Source organism: Melitaea cinxia, chromosome 16 (genome assembly GCF_905220565.1).
Source record: "Melitaea cinxia chromosome 16, ilMelCinx1.1, whole genome shotgun sequence".
NCBI classification, from domain to species: domain Eukaryota; kingdom Metazoa; phylum Arthropoda; class Insecta; order Lepidoptera; family Nymphalidae; genus Melitaea; species Melitaea cinxia.
Window position 1 is genome coordinate 467,718 of NC_059409.1, and position 21,611 is coordinate 489,328.

Sequence of the window (21,611 nt, forward strand, 5' to 3'; positions counted from 1 at the left end):
TGGACACTCCAATAACTTTAGAGTTCCACTTTATACTTTCCATGAGATTCTTCACTTCCGCCTATCGCAGTCCACTTCTGGACATAGGCCTCCACATTTTCGCGCCGAAAATGGCAAAAAATGAAAAAATGATACCTGTTATTACAATATTTAATTATTCTGCATTGCAGTGTAAATATACTGTATTACTGGTTTATTTATTTAATATTGAACATTCAAGGGAAACAAACAGTTCATGAAGCTAAAAGCATGAACGAGGGCATTTTACTCAATGAAGTTTTGCTTAAAAAAACTAACAGGAAGAGATTAGGGAAAATTACCGAATACAAGAAGACAGCAAAATTAAATCATACACGTGTCTTGAAAGATAAGCTTATCTTAATACATTATGTAAACAATTCCTAAACATGTATGTAATTCATTCAATAAATAAGTAATTGAATTACAGGCATTTCTTTTGTATATCACAAAAAATTTTAGAAACAAAAACACAATTAAGTGTTTGATTTAAACTATATACTTATGTAAATGTAATATATATAAAAACTAGCGACCCGCCCCGGCTTCGCACGGTTGCAAAAACTATCAATGTTCCTCTATTATATTACGCATGTATTATACATACAAACCTTCCTCTTTAATCACTTTATCTATTAAAAAAAATCGCATCAAAATCCGTTGCGTAGTTTTAAAGATTTAAGCATACATAGAGACATAGGGACAGAGAAAGCGACTTTGTTTTATACTATGTAGTGATAAATGAACAGCACCAACTAAATCAAACAACCTATTAAATGAACTCCTAACTCTCAATTAGTCTCAGGAAGATCTGAATCCTGCATCTGGATCCTAGCAAACAAGCGTCTATATATGGCCTATAAAAATATTTATCATGTCTGGAAACAAATCGGAGACCTCTACTACTAGAACCAGTAGCTGTAACCACAGCAACAGAGTGTTTTTAATAACGAATATTATATCATACATTTATCGCATACAAATATACTTAGAATATACATCTGCACACATTGCAATACATTTCATTGACAATATTTGCAAAAACTGATAAGCCTCAAGTTTTACATCATATTGATGCCTCTTATTATATGAATATTTAAGCAGCTGAAAAAACATAGGAAAATTACATATCTTTTGTTTTATTATAAAGGCAGCAAACAATTGAATGGTTTGCAACGATGTTCGAATGGTGGTAAGCAGATGCCATAGTTTATAGATGCCAGGAGTATTGTCAGTGCATTGCCGACCCTATCACTAACTCTCCACAGGAGCTCTGGCTACCTTGCTCTATAAGATATGATAATAAGATAATATGAAAAATATTCTTATGGCTCTGTGTTCCTATTTTTAAAAAGGTTAAAGGTTGTATAGTGTCACTATATGACTTATCAATTCTAAGCTGAATTGGTGCAATAATAAAATTGTTAATAAACTTTAAATGTGACGAAAAGGAAGTGTATACTGATGTACTATTATAGAATAAATTGTTGTCAAACACTGTTGTCTTTTATAGATAGAATATGATTTTTAGATTAACTTTTAAATAGCTCTCTAAATGTAAGCAATACATGTTATAATTGATTCATCTTGTAACATCCCACAGCTGGGCATATGCCTCATTCTCCATGTAGGTCAAAGATTGAAGCTTTGTTCACCACACTGCTTACTACAGTTTGATGGATTAACAATAGATGATAATATGGTTTAATTTAAAAAAAAATCTAGTTTCCTTAATCAAGGCCACGAGTATTTGTCGAAACTACTTTTGTCTACAACGCCCACATTAGCATACATTTACTAATTTTATGGGTGTTTTTTTTTTGCAGTGGTCGTTATTGAGCACATACTCTACTTTATTAATGCATACTAAAAACGTAATTTAGCATTAGTATAAATATGTACATGGAATGCTCGTAAAAAAATTTTTACATGTTTTTGTTCTTTTATGCAACTAAATTGGCAAACAAGGTAACGGCTCAGTAAGAGATTACTGTCGTTTATAGATACCTGCAACATTGCAAGCATCCCAAGAGTGTCGCCAACCCTACCCCAAATCCTCCTAGAAACTAGTAATCTTACTCACTACAGGAACACAATACTCCTTGTGAGCTATATTATTTCTGTAAGATCGATATAACTCCCCAGTCGTGCTGCTCCAGGTTTCGAGCAGGATATTTTCAGCTGTGCCCTACCTCAGTTAGAGCATGTTTCAAGAGATTAAAATTATTTGTCACTGTCTACCATCTGTGCAAACAATTTTACATTAGTGTGAAATATTATAACTGAACTTCGGATAATGTTTACTGTTTTCATATAATTTTTAATTTTGTAAAATATTGTCCCTAAAATTTTCTAGTTAATAAATAAAAAATTAAAGTGATTTGTTTCATTGTTACAATAATTTTTATTATATTGAGTTTTAAGCATTACTTTAATTACTAAAACAGTTATAATTATATTAAGTAGTAGTAGTAAAACAGTTATATTAATATGAAAAAATAAAATCGTTTTAAAAACCAATGAAAATACATACAAGTCTGTACTCATGTAACTAATAAAACTAGTTGACTACTTCTAAAAATAAAGTTATATGAGGTCAAGTTAGAACAATTTATTCCAAAAACCGAACAACTAATTAATATTCCAAACAGGCAGTCAAAACGCCTAGAAACAATTTTGGCACTGTGAAACAGTAAAATTAAAAAAAAAAACAGACGAAGGATTTAAGTAGCTGTTCTTTAAAAAAAAACTTATTAATAATGAAATGTACACAAAATAAATAGTATTTCAATTTACTTACATGAATTTATTAAAAAACGCCTGACAACAAACACATTAACACAGCATTATTTCAATGATTAGATCAATGTATGAGACTGTGAGAGCTATTTAATATCACAAATTATGTGTAATATTATTTAATCTCAATATAAATCTAGTAAATAACCAAAACAACGAGTTTTCATTAAACTTCACTTGTTTTCGGCTGACAGACCTTGATACTAAAACAGATTTTTCAAACGAATGAATTAAAATAGCAATATCTATTATCTACAGAAGAAAGGGATAGAAAATGTTATTCTACGTCAAGTAAAGAAGATGGCAATATCAACGTGACGTCATTCTATTCAGACAGGAGCACAGGGCTGCCAATTACACAATTTATAGACAAGCGACTTTACAACTTTCCATTCATTTTATACTGTTAATAATTTAAAACACTTTTAACAAACAATAATTGTAACAATTTATACTATAGAAATACCAATAACCAAACTCGTGGGTTAAAAATTCTTTTATACTGAAGTTCTCAACGTTTTTGAGACTAGAAATAGTTTGCTTTTCTTTCAACTTGAAATGATGTTTACTTAACGATTAAGTTTTTCAGAATTCTTATTTAAAACAAGTGGATTGAACTAAAAGTCAAATGGAAACGTCAGTTGACGAGGAATTCAACGAATCACGAACGTTTAAGGAAACAAGACTACTAGACTAACAAGATTAACTCAGCGAAGCACACTCATACGCTAATTGGTGAATGGCGTTTAAATGATATAATAAATTAAAATATAATTTAATAAAACTGTAATATACGAGTATAAACAATAATAATATTGATAAAAAAATCAACAAAAATAATTAACAAATTGATGAAATGTCAATTTTTCTTTATAAAAATCATGTAATTGGACATACATACATTAAGTTATTATTACTAGCGTAAGTTCAATGCATACATATGGATATCTATGCATGTATGATTAATTTTGTTATCTTTTCTCTCGCATACGACATTTTTAAACTACTGTGCGACTGATGGTTTTTTTACCTGGTAGCCCTAGTTCTGATCAATATGCTTGAATAAGCGTCGTGACGTTGATGCTTTTGGGTTTTCACAGTCTTTTGCTTTGGTCTTTGGTGGAATCAATCTTTCAGAGAAACGTTAGTTTTAGTTTTCCCATAAGGTTTCAAATAGTAATACGTAGAGGAACAATTTGTCGAGGCTATTTAATTTAATTATTTAAAGGATTATTTTTAACCGACTTCAAAAAAGGAAAAGGTTTCTCAATTCGACCGTAGATATATATTTTTTATGCGTTCGCATGGCGTTCGCGGATAACTTTGCTGTTTATGAACCGATTTTAATTATTCTTTTTTTGTTGGAAAGTGTGATACCATGATAAGGAAAACAGGATCTGACGATGGCATCCCAGAAAAATAGAGGGGAACCTTCGAAAATCGTAGTGGCGACTAGTGTGTTACTTACGTTGTATTTATTACTTGTCAATGTAATTGAAGTCGGTTTTTTTTCGTTTGCTAGCAAACACAATTATTGCATTATTCTTTTGTAAATTTAAAAAGGAACAAAAGTAGTTCATTTAAGCTTTATTTAAAAAAATAAAGAACTAGTTATTTAGAATAAATTTAATATTAGAAAAGTAATATTCAATAACCATATTTCAATAATATTCAAATAGCTGGCCTTGAATACAGTATTGTGACACAATAAATACTTTTTATAATTTTATTAAAAACAATCTTAATTTTAAACTTTTCTAATAATTGGTATTATGTTGATCTGTTTTTATTTTTTATTTTGTTCGCCTATATCCATTTATAATTTTGGACCGATTTTACAGTATTTTTTTTACATACTTCAGATAAAAGCAACCGATGGCGGGATAACCATCCAACTGCTGGCTTTGAAATGCACAGGTCGACGAGGGGCAGCAGCGTCTTCAGTGCGACAAAGCTAGCCCTGCGGTCACCAATCCGCCTGCTCAACGTGGTGACTATGGGCAAAACACATGAGTTCACGCCTTTTTGGCGCGAACTTGTGGAGGCTTATATTCACTGTGCTTATATTGCCAGCAGTAGACTGCGATAGGTTAAAGTGACTCTAGATTATATGTTTTCGTACCTATGAAATCAAAATATAGTGAAATTTCAGGAATAAAACATAAATTCCCAATTTTTTTTTATATAATTAGTACGTAATGCCGTTTGTTTGTATCTAAATTGATTTCTCTCCTGTAAGTTGCTGAAAAAATAAAAACAATTTGAAAGAGTTTACTCCGAAAAAAATATGGCGACGGACTGCTTATGAATTCTGGAGCTATAAAATTAAATCAAAGTTATATGAATAGTGGGACCATTTTATTTTTAAATTAAAAAAAAAAAGTAGTTTAGACAAGTTTACGGAAGCGCGAAAGGGCTTTTTATAAAATACTAGCTGACCCGGCAAACGTTGTCTTGCCGCTTAAAACGCTATTAAGAAATAGGGGTTGGTGGTAGAAGGGTGAAAATTTAGGGTTATATGTATTTTTTAATGTTGTATCATAAAAAAAATAGAAATTAAAAATTTTGTCTAAAAAATAAAAAAAAATTTAAAGGGTGGACTACCCCTAACATTTAGGGGGATGAAAAATAGATGTTGGCCGATTCTCATAGATACTGGATAAGCACAAAAAATTTCATCAAAATCGGTCAAGCCGTTTCGGAGGAGTATGGCAACGAAAACTGTGACACGAGAATTTTATATATTAGATTATATTAATCAAATTAAAACTATTTAATTTATAAATAAATATCTACACAATACACACACGGTCGTCTGTTCCTAAAGTAAGCAACTTAATGCTTGTGTTACAGGTAACAGCCGACTGGTCGATATACTTATAGCTACATTTTTTTTTTTTCGATAAACATAATAAATAATACATATTTTAATATATAAACAAATATTTATATTACACCCAGACTCGGGGTGGGAATCGAACCCACAACCCTCGGAGCAGAAAGCAGGGTCACTTCAAACTGCACCAACGGGCTAGTCAAAATTAAAAACTATATAAAAATTACAATAGACACGTCCAAACAGAATTACATGCTCTGGATTAATTTAAAATCTTTCCCGAGGCATAAGTATGATCCCAAAGCATGAAACAACGTGAATTCTTCTATTCCGCTAATCAAGCATTTACTTCTGTTGTTCTCATGCTTTGGTCTAACAATAACTACCTACATAAAAACAGATTTTTAAAATTTTTGAATAAGAATGCAATGCGGCACCAATTTTGTTATAACGAACTAGATTTAGTTTTAGACGTTCAAATTTTAAGCATATTGTGTAGGTCTGAGACGCGAACAACATCTATTTTTAACCGACTTCCAAAAAAGGAGGAGGTTCTCAATTCGACTGTAATTTTTTTTTTTTTTTTTTATGTATGTTACATCAGAACTTTTGACCGTGTGGACCGATTTCGACAAAATTTGTTTTAATCGAAAGGTGGTGTGTGCCAATTGGTCCCATTTAAATTTATTTGAGATCTAACAACTACTTTTCGAGTTATATCTAATAATGCGTTTTTACTTGACGCTTTTTTCGTCGACCTACGTTGTATTATACCGCATAACTTTCTACTGCATGTACCGATTTTGATAATTCTTTTTTTGTTGGAAAGGGAATATCCCTAGTTTGGTACCGTGATAAGGAAACCAGGATCTGATGATGGGATCCTAGAGAAATCGAGGGAAACTCTTGAAAATCCGTAATAACTTTTTACTGCGTATACCGATTTTGATAATTTTTAATTTAATCGAAAGCTGGTGTTTATCATGTGGTCACATATAAATTTTATCGAGATCTGATAAGTACTTTTTGAGTAATCTTTGATAACGCGTAGTTGCTTGACTATTTTATCGTCGATCTACGTTGTATTACTTGTCGATGTAATTGAAGTCGGTTTTTTTTTTCGTTTGCGAGCAAACACAATTATTTCATATCCCTTAGTTATAAGGGGGGGGGGGGTCAAGGGGGTTAATAACATATATGGCAAAATAAAGTTTGCGGGGTGAGCTAGTAAATACATATAATAAAAACAACTTTATTTTAAACAAAACATATATTTTAAAAACAAACAACTTTTATATTTTAAAATTTAAAAAGCAAATTCGAAAAAAAATATGCTAATAATCACTGAAAAAATAATATTTAAATTTTATTTAAACGGAACTTATTCGTCGTTGACTAACAATGAATTATGGCTTCATTAATAAACGACTTTACGTAAATAACAACTTAATAGTTTTATTCGCCATTGTTATGTACCTTCTATTTCACAAGGCAAATAAAAAAACATACTGTCAGACATATTTATTTTTCATTTCCTAGTTTGCTACTATTATATTGTTTATATTATAGGTACATATATAGTTCATACTCTTCTTACATCATAATCTTATTCAAAATTTTAATCGTTAATAATAGACATTCATAATATATATAAATGAATATATAAATAAGTTAATAATAGTCATTGCAGTGAAGTACCGATGCATGTTTAAATTTTTTTTTTTTTAGTTATCGAATAACAAAAGCACGAGTATTATAAGCCTGTGGACATATCACTTACATAAAAATAATAATAATAGACATTCATCTATATACATACAATTTATCTATATACATAAGTTCAAATACATTTTTTATCCTGTAATAGATGACACTCGGTATTAATAGTTTTTTGTCTTTTTTTTTTTGGCTATTGTGGTAGTAACCTATAATTAACCGAACAATCTCCTTCGTGACAAGAGCCATTAATTCTAAATTATATCTATCTATATCAATTAATTATTATTTTAGATGAATTATTATAAAATTTGATGTATTAAATGTGTTTGCTCTGTAATGATAAGACGAAGAATGAATTTATATCATGGATCAGTATTTATAATAGCCAAGCAATATTTTGATTCAACACTAAATGGAGTAATAATAATGAAGTAAATTTTATTCATTAATTAAAAATGCAAGAATTTACTTTTATTCGTTTTTTATATTATAGTATTTAATTGTTTTAAATTTATATTAACGAGTGTATACAGAACATGACGTTAAGTCCAAAAAACAAAATTGTTTCTAAGAGAAATGTAAAAGTTCTTTGAACATATAGTTATCAATTCTTATAAATATTTTCCTATACTTAATTTAAAGCTAACACTGGCACTATAGAATAATTTGTTTTAATCAATAAGTATTCTTTCTAAAAAATAAAAATAAAAAACAGTGTACCATAATTATAATATTAAAAAATAACAAGCTATTGTGTTAAATATTCGAACATTTTCAAATAACTATAATTTTAATATAACAATGTTCATAGCTAATTACGCGTCGAATATGCGTTTTATATTACTATCTACATTCAAAACAGAAAACAAACAGTTATCTAAGACCATTTTCGAAAAAGATTTCGAATCAATTACTATATAAATTAATCCTCAACTTTATTTATCACAATATTTTAGGATGCAACTTATATCCTACATGGAGGAAGAGTTTGTGTATGTTACATCTGGATCATTTTGTTTCGTTACAAAATAATTTACTAAATTCGTTATTAGTTAAAGATTTTCGAAATTATGCATTCGATATATGACAATATTTCGTGTATTAAAGTATTTATTTTAAATTATTATATTTTCTTTGGCTTCGAAGGTTTTTATGGAAGTTAGGATAATCATCACATCATCATCATAACATCAGCCTTCGCAGTCCACTACTGGACATAGGCCTCCACAAGTTCGAACCAAAAATGGCGTGAACTCATGTGTTTTGCCGGTTTTGCCCATAGTCGCCACGCTGGGCAGGCGGGTTGGCGACGCTTAGGATAATATTCACTTCTTTTAACGTAACTGTAGGTGATAACGGTACTCCCTTATAATGGCCAGTGCAACAGGAAAATTCTTAAATGGTGGTTAATAAATATGTTAAAATATAACAAAATAATCAAAGAACTGAATTACTTATAACTTGCCGGTAGTTTTTAAATATAAAAAAACGTTGGTTATTGACTACGTCAGGAAGTTTAGGCTAAGCAGGAGCAAGATAGACCGTTTCATATGAAGAGTAACTGCAAAGCTTCTTGCTGATTCTTGTCTGCGGAATCTAAAATCCAAATCGGTAATAGATTCACTTTGACTATACATAATAAATTAAAACAAATATAATTTTAATTTTTTTAACCTTTATAATTGTATTTGCTCGCAATCGAAAAAATACCGAATTTAATTACATCGACGAGTAATACAACGTAAGTAGATGAAAAAATAGTCAAGTAACTACGCGTTATCAAAGATTACTCAAAAATTAATCTTTTTAAGATCTCGATCAAATTTAAAGACTACAAGACAAGTATCAGCTTTCGATTAAAATAAGGATCCTTACAATCCGTATACACAGTGAAAAGTTATGCGGTACAATGCAACGTAGGTCGACGAAAAAGTAGTCAACTAAATACGCATTTTTGGGTAAGTATAGCTCGAAAAGTACTTGTTAGATCTGTCTAGATTTAAAAAAAAATCATAGAAATCGGTCTACCCAGTCAAAAGTTCGGAGGTAACATACATAAAAAAATACAATCGAATTGAGAACTTTCTCTTTTTAGGAAGTCGGTTAATAAAGTAATGTTTGTTTTCAATTTACATTTTAAATAGCTACACTAAAATTGACTACATTCATCCCTAGTTTTTTATATCTTAAGTTATTTCATCATTAAGTTATTATATAGGCTGGTCCCTCATCCAGATGGGTTGGTACATCTTCGCGGACTGCTGGAACCTCTGCTCATCCTCATCGTACATGATCTGCTTGTGTCGACTGTGTACCACAATTATACAATATACTGATATACCTGGAATAAATAACATTGATTAAAATTATTTGTGCTGTTGTTGTATTTTACAATAATAATAGGGTGGGTGGGTAGGGGTAAGCGAAGAGACAGTTCCACCTGATGTTAAGTGGTTACTACCGCCCAGACATGTTTTCTGTAAAAATCCAATAAATATTACCGAAATTAAGTTTTTATTTATTATTACATGACATTCTGTACGATTTTAAGTGTTTTATTTTTACAACTACACAGATGCAGCTCTGTAACATAATGACGTATGCATCATGCAATTTATTATGATTTTAGGGCACTTTGAGGAGTCTGGGCTCAAACTGACTGAATATTATAGTTCTCAGCTCAGCCTATTGGAGTCCACTGCTGGACATGGCCTCCCCAAGTTCGCGCCAAACATCCTGGTTTTCCGCAATCCTCATCCAGCTTACACCGGCAATCTTACGTAGATCGTCGGTCCAACGGGCCGAAGGACGTCTCACACTGCGTTTGCCAAGACGCGGTCTCCACTCCAGGATCCGTATATATCCGTATATAGTTCTGTGTTACTTGTATTTTCTTGTTATTGTTGATGTGGCCCAAATAAAAAAATGTATTATTTTTATATCTCGTTTAGATATTATCACCTAAATCTGTCTTTGTTTCATAGATTACAGCTTGTTTTATCGGTCAATGATAATATTGCGCATTTGCGTATTTGTATCTGGAGTTCTCATAATAACTTATAAAAATCCATTGACGCACTTGCATTTGACTGACGGATATTACTCATCCTTTTAATATATATATTTTCATATTATAACTTTTTGGTTTCTTATCTACCTCGTACAAACATTGCAGTTGGGTAAAATAACTTCGAGGGTGAAATCGCCAAACTAGTGCAATTGGTTCCAAATGCTGCTAATTATCCTTGCACCATTAAATGAAGATCAAAGTCCTAAATTAACTCATTCATTGTGATGTCATATCAAAAATCTTACACGGTTGAACCCGTTTTTATTTTGATACCCATATATTCAACATGTTCAACAATATCATACGCCAGCATTATTTGATTTATCTGTAAAGTAAGTAACACTCACATGCTCTGGTGAGATGAATCACAATGAAGATGATCTCCACCTCCAGCATTTCGCCGGTGTCCTGCAGGATGAGACTGATCCCCGTGAGGCACATGAGGAAGAAAGCTGCCGTCATAATGCCGTTCACGATCGTCCACGGTAGAGTTAGGAAGGCCAATTTCTAAAAATATAGTTTTGGAATTGTATTAACTTGTAAATATTAATGAGAAAATTTAAGTTCGCACATTATACTAAACAATCTGTGACTCTTTTTAAGCTTTGTGCGAAAGAATAAATAAATAAATAGTTTGATTTTTTAGGCAGAATTTTTCCGACTTAAACAAAAAATAGATATTTTTAATTATTAATAAATTGATTTAATAAGAACACATATTGGAAGACTATTGTTGAATATTTCGTAATATGTTTAGTCGTCGATGCGTGGTATTCCTAACATTCATGGACATTATATGGACTAGGCTTGTCAGAATATAATATTATTGAATTAAATTACCTATTTCGGATTACGCGTTTTGAAATAGCTATTTATTCTCTTTAAGGACAAGTGCATTAAATTCTTATAAATGTCATAAAGTAACAGAATTATTAATAATGAATAATCAAAGGTATTTTTTTAGATAAGATATTTTCTGTCATAAAATTGAAGAGTTTTGTATCTTTTGCTTTTAATATAACTAGGACGAAAAACAAGCGTACGGCTCACCTGATGGTAAGCGATTACCGTAGCTTATACACGCCTGCAACACCAGAAGCATCGCAAGCGCGTCGCCAACCTTATCCTCTATTCCTCCCAGGAGCTCTGGTCGCCTTACTCACCACAGGAACACAACACTGCTTGAAAACAGTATTATTTAGCTGTGATCTTCTGTAAGGTTGAGGTACTACCCCAGTCGGGCCGCTCCATATTTTGAGCAGAAAATATCCTACTGTGCTCTATCTCAGTTGAAATTTTTGGTTGCTTAGTAAATAAACATTATGAACACAATCATACTTTAAGATCCCCATTCTTTAGACTACATAAGAATCTGTTTTAGAAATCTCTCACCTTATAAGCAGCAACAATAAGAAGTATTGAGCACAAGAGAGTGACCCCACTGACCACAGCAGCTGCAATGTACAGCGCAAGCCTATGTTGGGAGACGGTGCCATTGCGACCAATGGGTGCGAGGGTCACCAGCAGACTGTACCCCGTCAGCTCCAGCAGTGACCACACCTGGAAACAACTTATATTGAACGTTCAAAATATTTTATTTATTTATTTTTGTTTTATGCGATCAGTAGCAGATGAGATAGTTCTAAAATTACTGTAAACAATAGACGCTGTAGTTAGAAATGACTGAAGGTCAGAAGTGACGATTTGGTTATTTGCAAACATGGGTGTGTGGCATCCTCCAACTCGCATTAGAGCAGCGTGGTGGATTAAGCTCTGATCCTTCTCATACATGGGAAAAGAGGCCTATGCCCAGCAGTTTGATATTACAGGCTGCAGCGAAACATGGGTGTAAGTGTGAGATAGTTGGTGTTGGGTGACGGCCCGCTGAGTCTAACTTTTCACCAGCAGCCTATCCTTGTGCCTCAAGAGGAACGATGCCACAACTTTTTCGATTCAAAACAACTTCGCCATTTTACTTGAAAAACCGTTTACTATAAAAGAAGATAACAATTATTCAAGAATTTTCAATTTTAATTTGTAAAATGACGATTCTATGATATATCCTGGTATTTCAATGAAGTTTTAATTCTGGAGAAATGATAAAGAATCTGGCTTGTATAAACTTTATCTTAATACACCGTTTAGAAGTGCAGTAATGACTCCATAATCAAATTTTAGTAAAATCATAAGGTAGTTGTTTTGTCATATAATTATAGTAAAAAAATAAACGAGTGTGCTTTAGACCACACGACTGAAGTAAAACTTACGAAACGTAAGTCTCTCTCTTTCTATCTTCATTATCTTATAATTATCTCCCTCTCAACTTCCGTTCGCCGCACCCGATCATATTTTTCATAACGCTCTCATCACGCATTCACCAACTTACTCCCCAAGTCAAGCTTGCGTAGAGAAGTTTTAGTTCAAAAATGTAAACAAAATCGCGGTTATCGCCTACCTTATAGTAAATTTCTAAAACTAGTCAGTCAGTCAGTCAGTCAGCTCAGCCTATTGCAGTCCACTGCTGGACATAGGCCTAAAAAAAAAAACTAGAAAAAGTAGACCATGACACAATTGAAATGAGCCGTCAGCCTAAACAGGATCGAGTAGGCAATAAAGGAATTTTGCACATGTCATGTAAAGAACACCTTGTGTCATAAATTATACAAAAATTTAAGTGATGCCATTTGGCTTGCAAAATTTGGAATATAAAATAGTTCTCTATAAATTATGATTAAATAATAATAGTGTTTATTTTTTAATTTACCTACTTGACTTTGAACTAATTATAAGTCACTAAGCTTGTAGGATAATAAAGGTACGTTCGGTTAACGATAAGATCGGACTATTTCTTGATGAGACACGTCTATCAGAATTTTCTAGAGTTTACTCGTTAATAATCGATTTTCATATAAGACCCCAGGTATGAAAAAAATATGAGTAAAATCTACTGAACGAATGTCATCATTACGTTTTTGTGCGCCATCTATCGGAACCCAATACGGTTGCAATAGATGGCGTTATTTGATTCGTTTTACCATTAATTTGATATGGTATTAATGAGCAAACCTTTTTTGTGCTTATTTAAACAGTCGATCTGAAGGAGTACATTCCAGTCGTGTTTTTTTTTTCAGTGTCAAATTCTAAGGTTACGATAAAAACGTAAATTGATTGTTATTTATAAATACATTTTCGGCTCACTGGCGGATAGCTAATGTAATAAGGAGTAACTTAGGCTACTTTTATGTTACAAATTAATTGATTTTTGTAACTCTACGAACTTAACAATATATTTTTTAAATTCCATACGGATTAAGTCGCGGGCACAGCTAGTCTATATATAATATATATATATATATATATATAAACTTCACCAGTTTATAACTTTGTTTGTATGTAGGGGGTATTCTTCGCAAATACTGATCCGATCATGAAAATTCTTTCACTAACAGAAAACTACACTATTCAGGAGTGATATAGGCTATATTTTATTGTTATTGAACAAAAAATTCATCAAATCGGAGAAATGCGAGCGAAATGAAAACTTTAGGTACTAGGTATATATTTGCATCACAAAAATAATTCGGCTAGTTTTTTATATTTTTATGAACAGTTTGAAAACAAGACGTAGGAATTTAGTTACTGATAAATAATATATCAGGTTGTGTTAGTGTAAACTCATAATCTGCTAAAAATAACACTAATTTTATTGTACGGATGTCATAGTTTGTTTGTTTTTTTTTTTATGTAGGTATTAAATCTTTGACATTTCAAGGATTTTTCTAGATCTATGATGTAATGCCTCATAATATTTCAAGTTAAATTTGTGTTTAACTTAACAACACTATAATCAAATACTTTTTTTAATTTTTAACGATGTTTAATATTACTAATGGTCAGAGCAATCAATATGTCTTCCACGGATTTTTTTACAGAAGTTTTCAAAATAGGTATGTTACTTTTACAGCTAAAAATAAGTTAATGTAAGGTAGTATGATAGTGTCTTCGTCTTCAATAAGTAAAAAAAATGAGTATTTTACAGACGTAGCTCTAAATATATTTTTAAATTTTTTAAATATTAAGTTCTTGCGACTGTTATTCATAAGTGTTAGAGTGAATGACATTTATTGTTAAAGCATTCATGAATGCCATTGATGCATTAAAGACATAAAACTCACACTTTACATTTGAAACTCTTTCATATTACGCGTATTTTAACGAGATGATAATTAATAGATTAGAAATGCTTATACTGTGCCTGTCACCTTGGCACCTCTCATAAGTACTATTTTAAACAGAAAATACTATAAATAACAAAATAACTCACTACAGTTTTCTTTACATTAGATATACAATTTACGAGACAATTGTACTAAGAAAATGTATTCATAAAACACAAACATTAACGACAAAGCGACATAAACACAAAAACAAAAACCACAATTCTATAAGATTAATAAGAAATTTTTATAACATAAGACTTCCAAGAATACATACCGTGTATAAATAGCCTATGATCAAAGTTCCCGTGTGCAAACTGGCGCAGCAACAGCAATTTTTCACCATCGGCACACCCATGGCTCTTATACCATCGATTTAAAGACTATAATATCGTAAAATCAATCATTTGTCACTCAAGAATAAGCACCTACGTCTAAACGCGCTGAAGATCGTTCTATCAATGATATTATTGTAATTTAATGTCAATGATTTTACTGATAACAATGAGAGTTGAGACTCGCCAAGTAAACGTTTTGTTGTATTATCAAACGGTCGATTTGATCTGAGTAATCTTCTGATAAGGAATGCGTAACAATATACGGCCTTGATGTGAAATGATTCTGTGAAGAATCTTCCTTATTTATACATATTAGTAATGTGAAAATAAACACGCTAATTAAAAGATACACTCACTTTATATTTTTAATTTGACATATCTAATTAACAATTAAAAAATATACAATACAATACAATACAAATATACTTTATTGTACAACCAAAAACAATACAAATAACATAAAAGAAAAAGAAACAAGCGAGAAATAATAATAATAATAATAATAACAAAAAAGGAATGTACAAAAGGCGGTCTTATCGCTAAAGAGCGATCTCTTCCAGACAACCTTTAGAAAAAGGACATGAATAAGAATAAACCGGCATAGACGTGTACTTTAAAATATTTGAAAATAAAGACTTAACTTCATGTTTACCGTTATAAATATTAAACACAATAATATAATATTTTCCTTAACATATCAATCAATTATAGTATCAATTTATATACTTCATAGTATCAATTTATATACTTTTTGAAATAATTTGTCAATTGCCCTTATGACCTACTTTCTTTATTTATCGCTTCACTTAAATCCCTTTCGCAAATTGATTAAAACAATTTAAAATGAGTGTTGAAGCGTTAAAGCGCCTAGCACAATTTTATAATCAATTTGGTTGATATAAAAATTGCTTTCAATTATCCAGACGCCGCGTTGGCGCAACGGTTACAGCCATGGATTGTACCGTGGTGGATTAAGCTCTGATCCTTCTCCTACATGGGGGAAGAGGCCTATGCCCAGTAGTGGGATATTAGAGGCTGAAGCGTATTATTTACACAGACTATGAGCTGTGGTCAGCTTAAACAATAGTATAAAACATAACAATTGTGTTTGCTCGCAAACGGAAAAAACCGACTACAATTGCATCGACAAATAATACAACGTAGATCGACGAAAAAATAGTCAAGTGAATACGCGTTATCAAGATTACTCAAAAAGTTGTGATAAGATCTCGATGAAATTTAAATGTGACCACATGATAAATATCAGTTTTCGGTTAAATTAAAAATCATCAAAATCGGTACACCCAGTAAAAAGTTATGCGGTATAATACAACGTAGGTGAACGAAAAATTAGTCAAGTAAAAACGCATTATCTATAATATATATAAACGCGAAAGGTCATTCATCACGAAATCTCCGAAACTATAACACCTACAAACTTGAAATTTGGCAGGTAGGCTCCTTATAGGAAGTAGACATCCGCTAAGAACGGATTTTACGAAACTCAACCTCTAAGGGGGTAAAATGGGGGTTGGAAGTTTGTATGACAGTCCCATGTTTTTGACGTAAGAGACTTGAAATTTAAAATGTATGCTCTATAGATGGTAACAAGGTGTCCAAATAATGTATCTTTAGAAATCAACCCCTTTTTGGGGTTAAAACGGGGGATAGTATGTTGGCTCACTGATCACGAAATCTCCGAGACTATAACAGTTACAAACTTGAAACTTGGCAGAAAGGCTCCTTATAAGGCGTAGACATCCATTAAGAACGAATTTTACGAAATTCGATCCTTAAGGGGGTAAAACGGGGGTTGGAAGTTTGTGTGAAAGTTCCATGTTTTTGAAGTAAGAGACTTGAAATTTAAAATGTATACCTTATAGATGATGAGAAGGTGTCCAAATAATGTATATTTAGAAATCAACTCCCTTTTGGGGTTAAAACGGGGGATTGTAGGTTGACCCACTCATCACGAAATCTCTGAAACTATAACAGCTACAAACTTGAAATTTGGCAGATAAGTTCTTTATAGAGCGTAAACATCCGCTAAGAACGGATTTTACGAAACTCGACCCCTAAGGGGGTAAAACGGGGGTTGGAAGTTTGTATGAAAGTTCTATGTTTTTGAAGTAAGATGCTTGATATTTAAAATGTATACTCTATAAATGATGAAAAGGTGTGCAAACAATGTATATTTAGAAATCAACTCCCTTTTTGGGTTAAAATGGGGGATGGTAGATTGACTCACTCATCACGAAATCTCCGAAACTATAACACCTAGAAACTTGAAATTCGGCAGGTAGGTTTCTTATAGAGCATAGACATTCGCTAAGAACGGATTTTACGAAACTCAACCCCTAAGGGGGTAAAACGGGGGTTGGAAGTTTGTATGAAAGTTCTATGTTTTTGAAGTAAGATGCTTGATATTTAAAATGTATGCTCTATAAATAATGAGAAGGTGTTCAAATAATATATCTTTAGAAATCAACTCCCTTTTGGGGTTTAAAGGGGGATGGTAGTTTGACTCACTCATCACGAAATCTCCGAAACTATAACACCTAGAAACTTGAAATTCGGCAGGTAGGTTTCTTAAAGAGCTAGACATTCGCTAAGAACGGATTTTATGAAACTCGACCCCTAAGGAGGTTAAATGAGGGTTGCAAATTTGTATGAAAGTCCTATGTTTTTGAAGCAAGAGACTTGAAATTTTAAATGTATGCTCTATAGATGGTGAGAAGGTGTTCAAATTATGTATCTTTAGAAATCAACTATCTTTTGGGGTTAAAACGGGGGATGGTAGGTTGATTCACTCATCACGAAATTTCTGACAATATAACAGCTGCAAACTTGAAATTTGGCAGGTAGGTTCCTTATAAGGCGTATTTTACGAAACTCGACCCCTAAGGGGTAAAATGTGGGTTGAAAGTTTGTATGAAAGTCCTATGTTTTTGAAGTAAGAGACTTGAAATTTAAAATGTATGCTCTATAGATAGTGAGGAGGTGTCCAAATAATGCATCGTAATCTATATATATAAAAGAGGAAGGTCACTGACTCACTCATCACGAGAACTCAAAAACCGCTGGGTGGTCCAACTATCCAGCATAGACAAAGATAAAATTTGGCAGGGAGGTAGATTACCTATAGTTAGTAGACATCCGCTAAGAATGGATTTTGCGATATTCCACCGCTAAGGGGATTTGATTGAGGTTAATAGTTTGTATGAAACATATACAGCAGCTATAAGTTCGCCTGATAGGTTACTATTGATACTGCAGCTTGAAAATAAAACTAAAAATGTGAGAGGTTTTATAAAAATAACTATTAAATTATACTAAATTGTGCCTTTTAAAAAGTTACTCAGTGTGATAAGCATTTCAAGTGACTGAAATAAAAAATAATTTGCCTTAAAATATTTATAGTAATGCATATCTTCATAACCAGGCGGACGTAGTCGCGGGCGACGGTTAGTGTATTAAAAAACAAAGTCCCCAAAAGTGTATGTGATCGATTCGCTCAAAATCTACTGAACGGATTTTCATGCGGTTTCATCAATGAAGAGAGGGCTTCAAGAGGAAGGTTTACGGAACAGCTAAGCCGATTTTGATGAAAGTTTCACTGGAATGTTCCTGGGAAAACTTGTGACACACTAATTTCAACGCGGGCGAAGCCGCGGGCACAGCTAGTTTATATATAACTCGAAAAATAGTTGTTATACGCCTCAGCCTGTAATATCCCACTACTGGGCATAGGCCTCTTTCCCCACGTAGGAGAAGGATCAGAGCTTAATCCACCACGCTGCTCCAATGCGGGTTGGCGGATATATTCCCTACTATGAGTAACGATCGCTATCAGGTGTACATGATAACAACCGGGACCGACGGCTTAACGTGCTCTCCGAGGCACGGTAGGGAGACCCACAAGGACTGCACAAACACCCAGACCACGGCAAACACCTGTATGGCCAATACAAATGTTTGTCATGTGCGGGGATCGAACCCGCAACCGCCAGCGCAACAGATACAATCCATGGCTGTAACCGTTGCGCCAACGCGGCGTCGAAAAATAGTTGTTAGATCTTTAATAAATTTAAATTGGACAAAATGACACACACAACCTTTCGTTTAAAAATTTTTTTCTCGAATGCGTCCACACAGTCAAAAGTTCTGAAGTAACATACATAAAAAAAAATACAATCGAATTGAGAACCTCCTCCTTTTTGGAAGTCGGTTAAAAAACCTAAAGAAAAGTCTCCGTCCGTCCACATTAGAACTGTCACAAAATATAACCCAAGTCCTGGCACAGACCCACTTTTATGACAGTGCTCAAGAGACTTACTTTTAAACTGGTACAAACATACCAGGAATAAACCAATTTTTTACAAGTATAAATATTTAAAAGTTAAATGCGACTTTGGTACGGCATTCAAAATGTACATCTACGTAATTGAGGATCTTTTGTATGCTACTGTATGAGAGACCTTTGCATCTACATTCATGTTTCGTTCTGCAAAAACAATATTTAGGACTGTTTGACTGAAACATTAAATAAACAAAAGAGTTTTTTTTCCTGTGTTACAAATTTGCTAACATTAATATTTTTTCTTCGCAAATTTACATTTTTTATTAAATACAAAAAAATGAAAAAAATTTGCGAGATCTCGCCGCACAGCAGGAAATATCATGCTCAAAATCTGGAGCAGGCCGACTGGGGGAGTACCTCGACCTTACAAAAAATTACAGTTAAATATGCTTTTAAGCAGCATTTTGTTCCTGTGGTGAGAGCAGAGCTCCCACGGCGATGATATGATGATAAGGTCGGCAACGCGTTTGCGATGCTTCTGGTGTCGTAGGCTATAAGTTACAATAAGCTACACACGTACGGTTGTTGCCAACGTAGTTGCTTAAAAAAAATAAGATCGGTATATAGATCTGAGATCATTGTTTTTTGGCTAGCCATTGTGGGTTTGATACCTCTCATGAATTTCTATGGGCCGACCCATACATTATTGTAATTTATTTTACCTTTTTACCGACCTTGCACAAGTGCCGAAATAAATGGCCAAGAACAAACATGACAAATATTCCGTTTTACATAATGTGTATGTCGGGTTTATAAATAAATAAATAAATATCTACACAATACACACACAGTCGTCTGTTCCTAAAGTAAGCAACTTAATACTTGTGTTATAGGTAACAGCTGACTGGTATAGCTACATTTTTTTTTTTTTTTTTTGATAAACATACTTATAAATAATACATATATAAATAAATATTTATAATCTACATTCGTAAGATTTTGATCATACTCGGAGCCGTTGATTGTGCGGCGTTTGGTGTACATATTTTTGTACTAATCAATTATATTTAAATAATAATTTGATCTATTCCTGTGGTGAGTAAAGTGGCCAGAGCTCTTGGAGAGTGTTAAAGGTAAGGCTACGCGCTCACAATACTCCTCGTGTCCCAGGTGTCCATAGGCTATATAGCATGGCATAGGAGAATAGTATCCGCTTACAAACAGGCGAACCTTACGCTCATTAACCGACTTCCAAAAAAGGAGGAGGTTCTCAATTCGACTGTATTTTTTTTTATGTATGTTACATCAGAACTTTTGACCGGTTAGACCGATTTCGACAAATTTTATTTTAATCGAAAGGTGGTGTGTGCCAATTGATCCCATTTAAATTTATTTGAGATCTAACAACTACTTTTCGAGTTATATCCAATAATGCGTTTTTACTTGACGCTTTTTTCGTCGACCTACGTTGTATTATACCGCATAACTTTCTACTAGATGTACCGATTTTGATAATTCTTTTTTTGTTGGAAAGCGGATATCTCTAATTTGGTACCGTGATAAGGAAACCAGGATTTGATGATGGGATCCCAGAGAAATCGAGGGAAACTCTCGAAAATCCGCAATAACTTTTTACTGGGTGTACCGATTTTGATAATTTTTAATTTAATCAAAAGCTGATGTTTATCATGTGGTCACATATAAATTTTATCGAGATCTGATAACTACTTTTTGAGTAATCTTTGATAACGCGTAGTTGCTTGACTATTTTTTCGTCGATCTACGTTGTATTACTTGTCGATGTAATTGAAGTCGGTTTTTTTTTTCGTTTGCGAGCAAACACAATTATTTGTCACCCTGATGGTATGAGAATAAACTCCGTTCCGTCAAGTACCAAGTCTATTAATACGTGCAATATATTACTGTAATTTTGCACTAAAACACAGTTTATATATTATTTTCAAAAGAGTAACTGCGGAGTTTCTTGCCGATTCTTCTCTGCAGAATCTACAATCCGAATCGGTGGTAGCTTCACTTTTAAAAATAATAATCACTTTAAAATGATGACGATCGGAAATTGCTTTTGAAGCTTGTTTGAATTAGGTCATTTTTGATTTTGACTTTGATTTCATAACACACCTTAAAACTAATCAATGAAATGACTTGAAATTCTTACACACGATTAAAACAAATTTATCGTCGTGATAAATCGTCATATTATAAGATTATAAGAATATTTACAGCTATTGATTTAATGCTTGGAATTTCAATTAACCAATAGATTTTCCTTGTCAGAAATATGTAATACTTTATC

At 32.6% G+C, this 21,611-nt stretch overlaps 1 protein-coding gene across 1 annotated transcript; it reads right to left on the reverse strand.

The window, feature by feature from the left end:
• Positions 1 to 9,462: 9,462 nt before the first annotated feature.
• LOC123661137 lies at positions 9,463 to 15,117 on the reverse strand. The gene is made up of 4 exons (XM_045596131.1): positions 14,937 to 15,117; positions 11,835 to 12,002; positions 10,790 to 10,949; positions 9,463 to 9,713 (listed from the first exon to the last, which is right to left on the reverse strand). Exons 1-4 carry the CDS (start codon positions 15,015 to 15,017, stop codon positions 9,583 to 9,585), a joined length of 540 nt encoding a protein of 179 aa, XP_045452087.1. The 5' UTR covers positions 15,018 to 15,117; the 3' UTR covers positions 9,463 to 9,582.
• Positions 15,118 to 21,611: the final 6,494 nt, after the last annotated feature.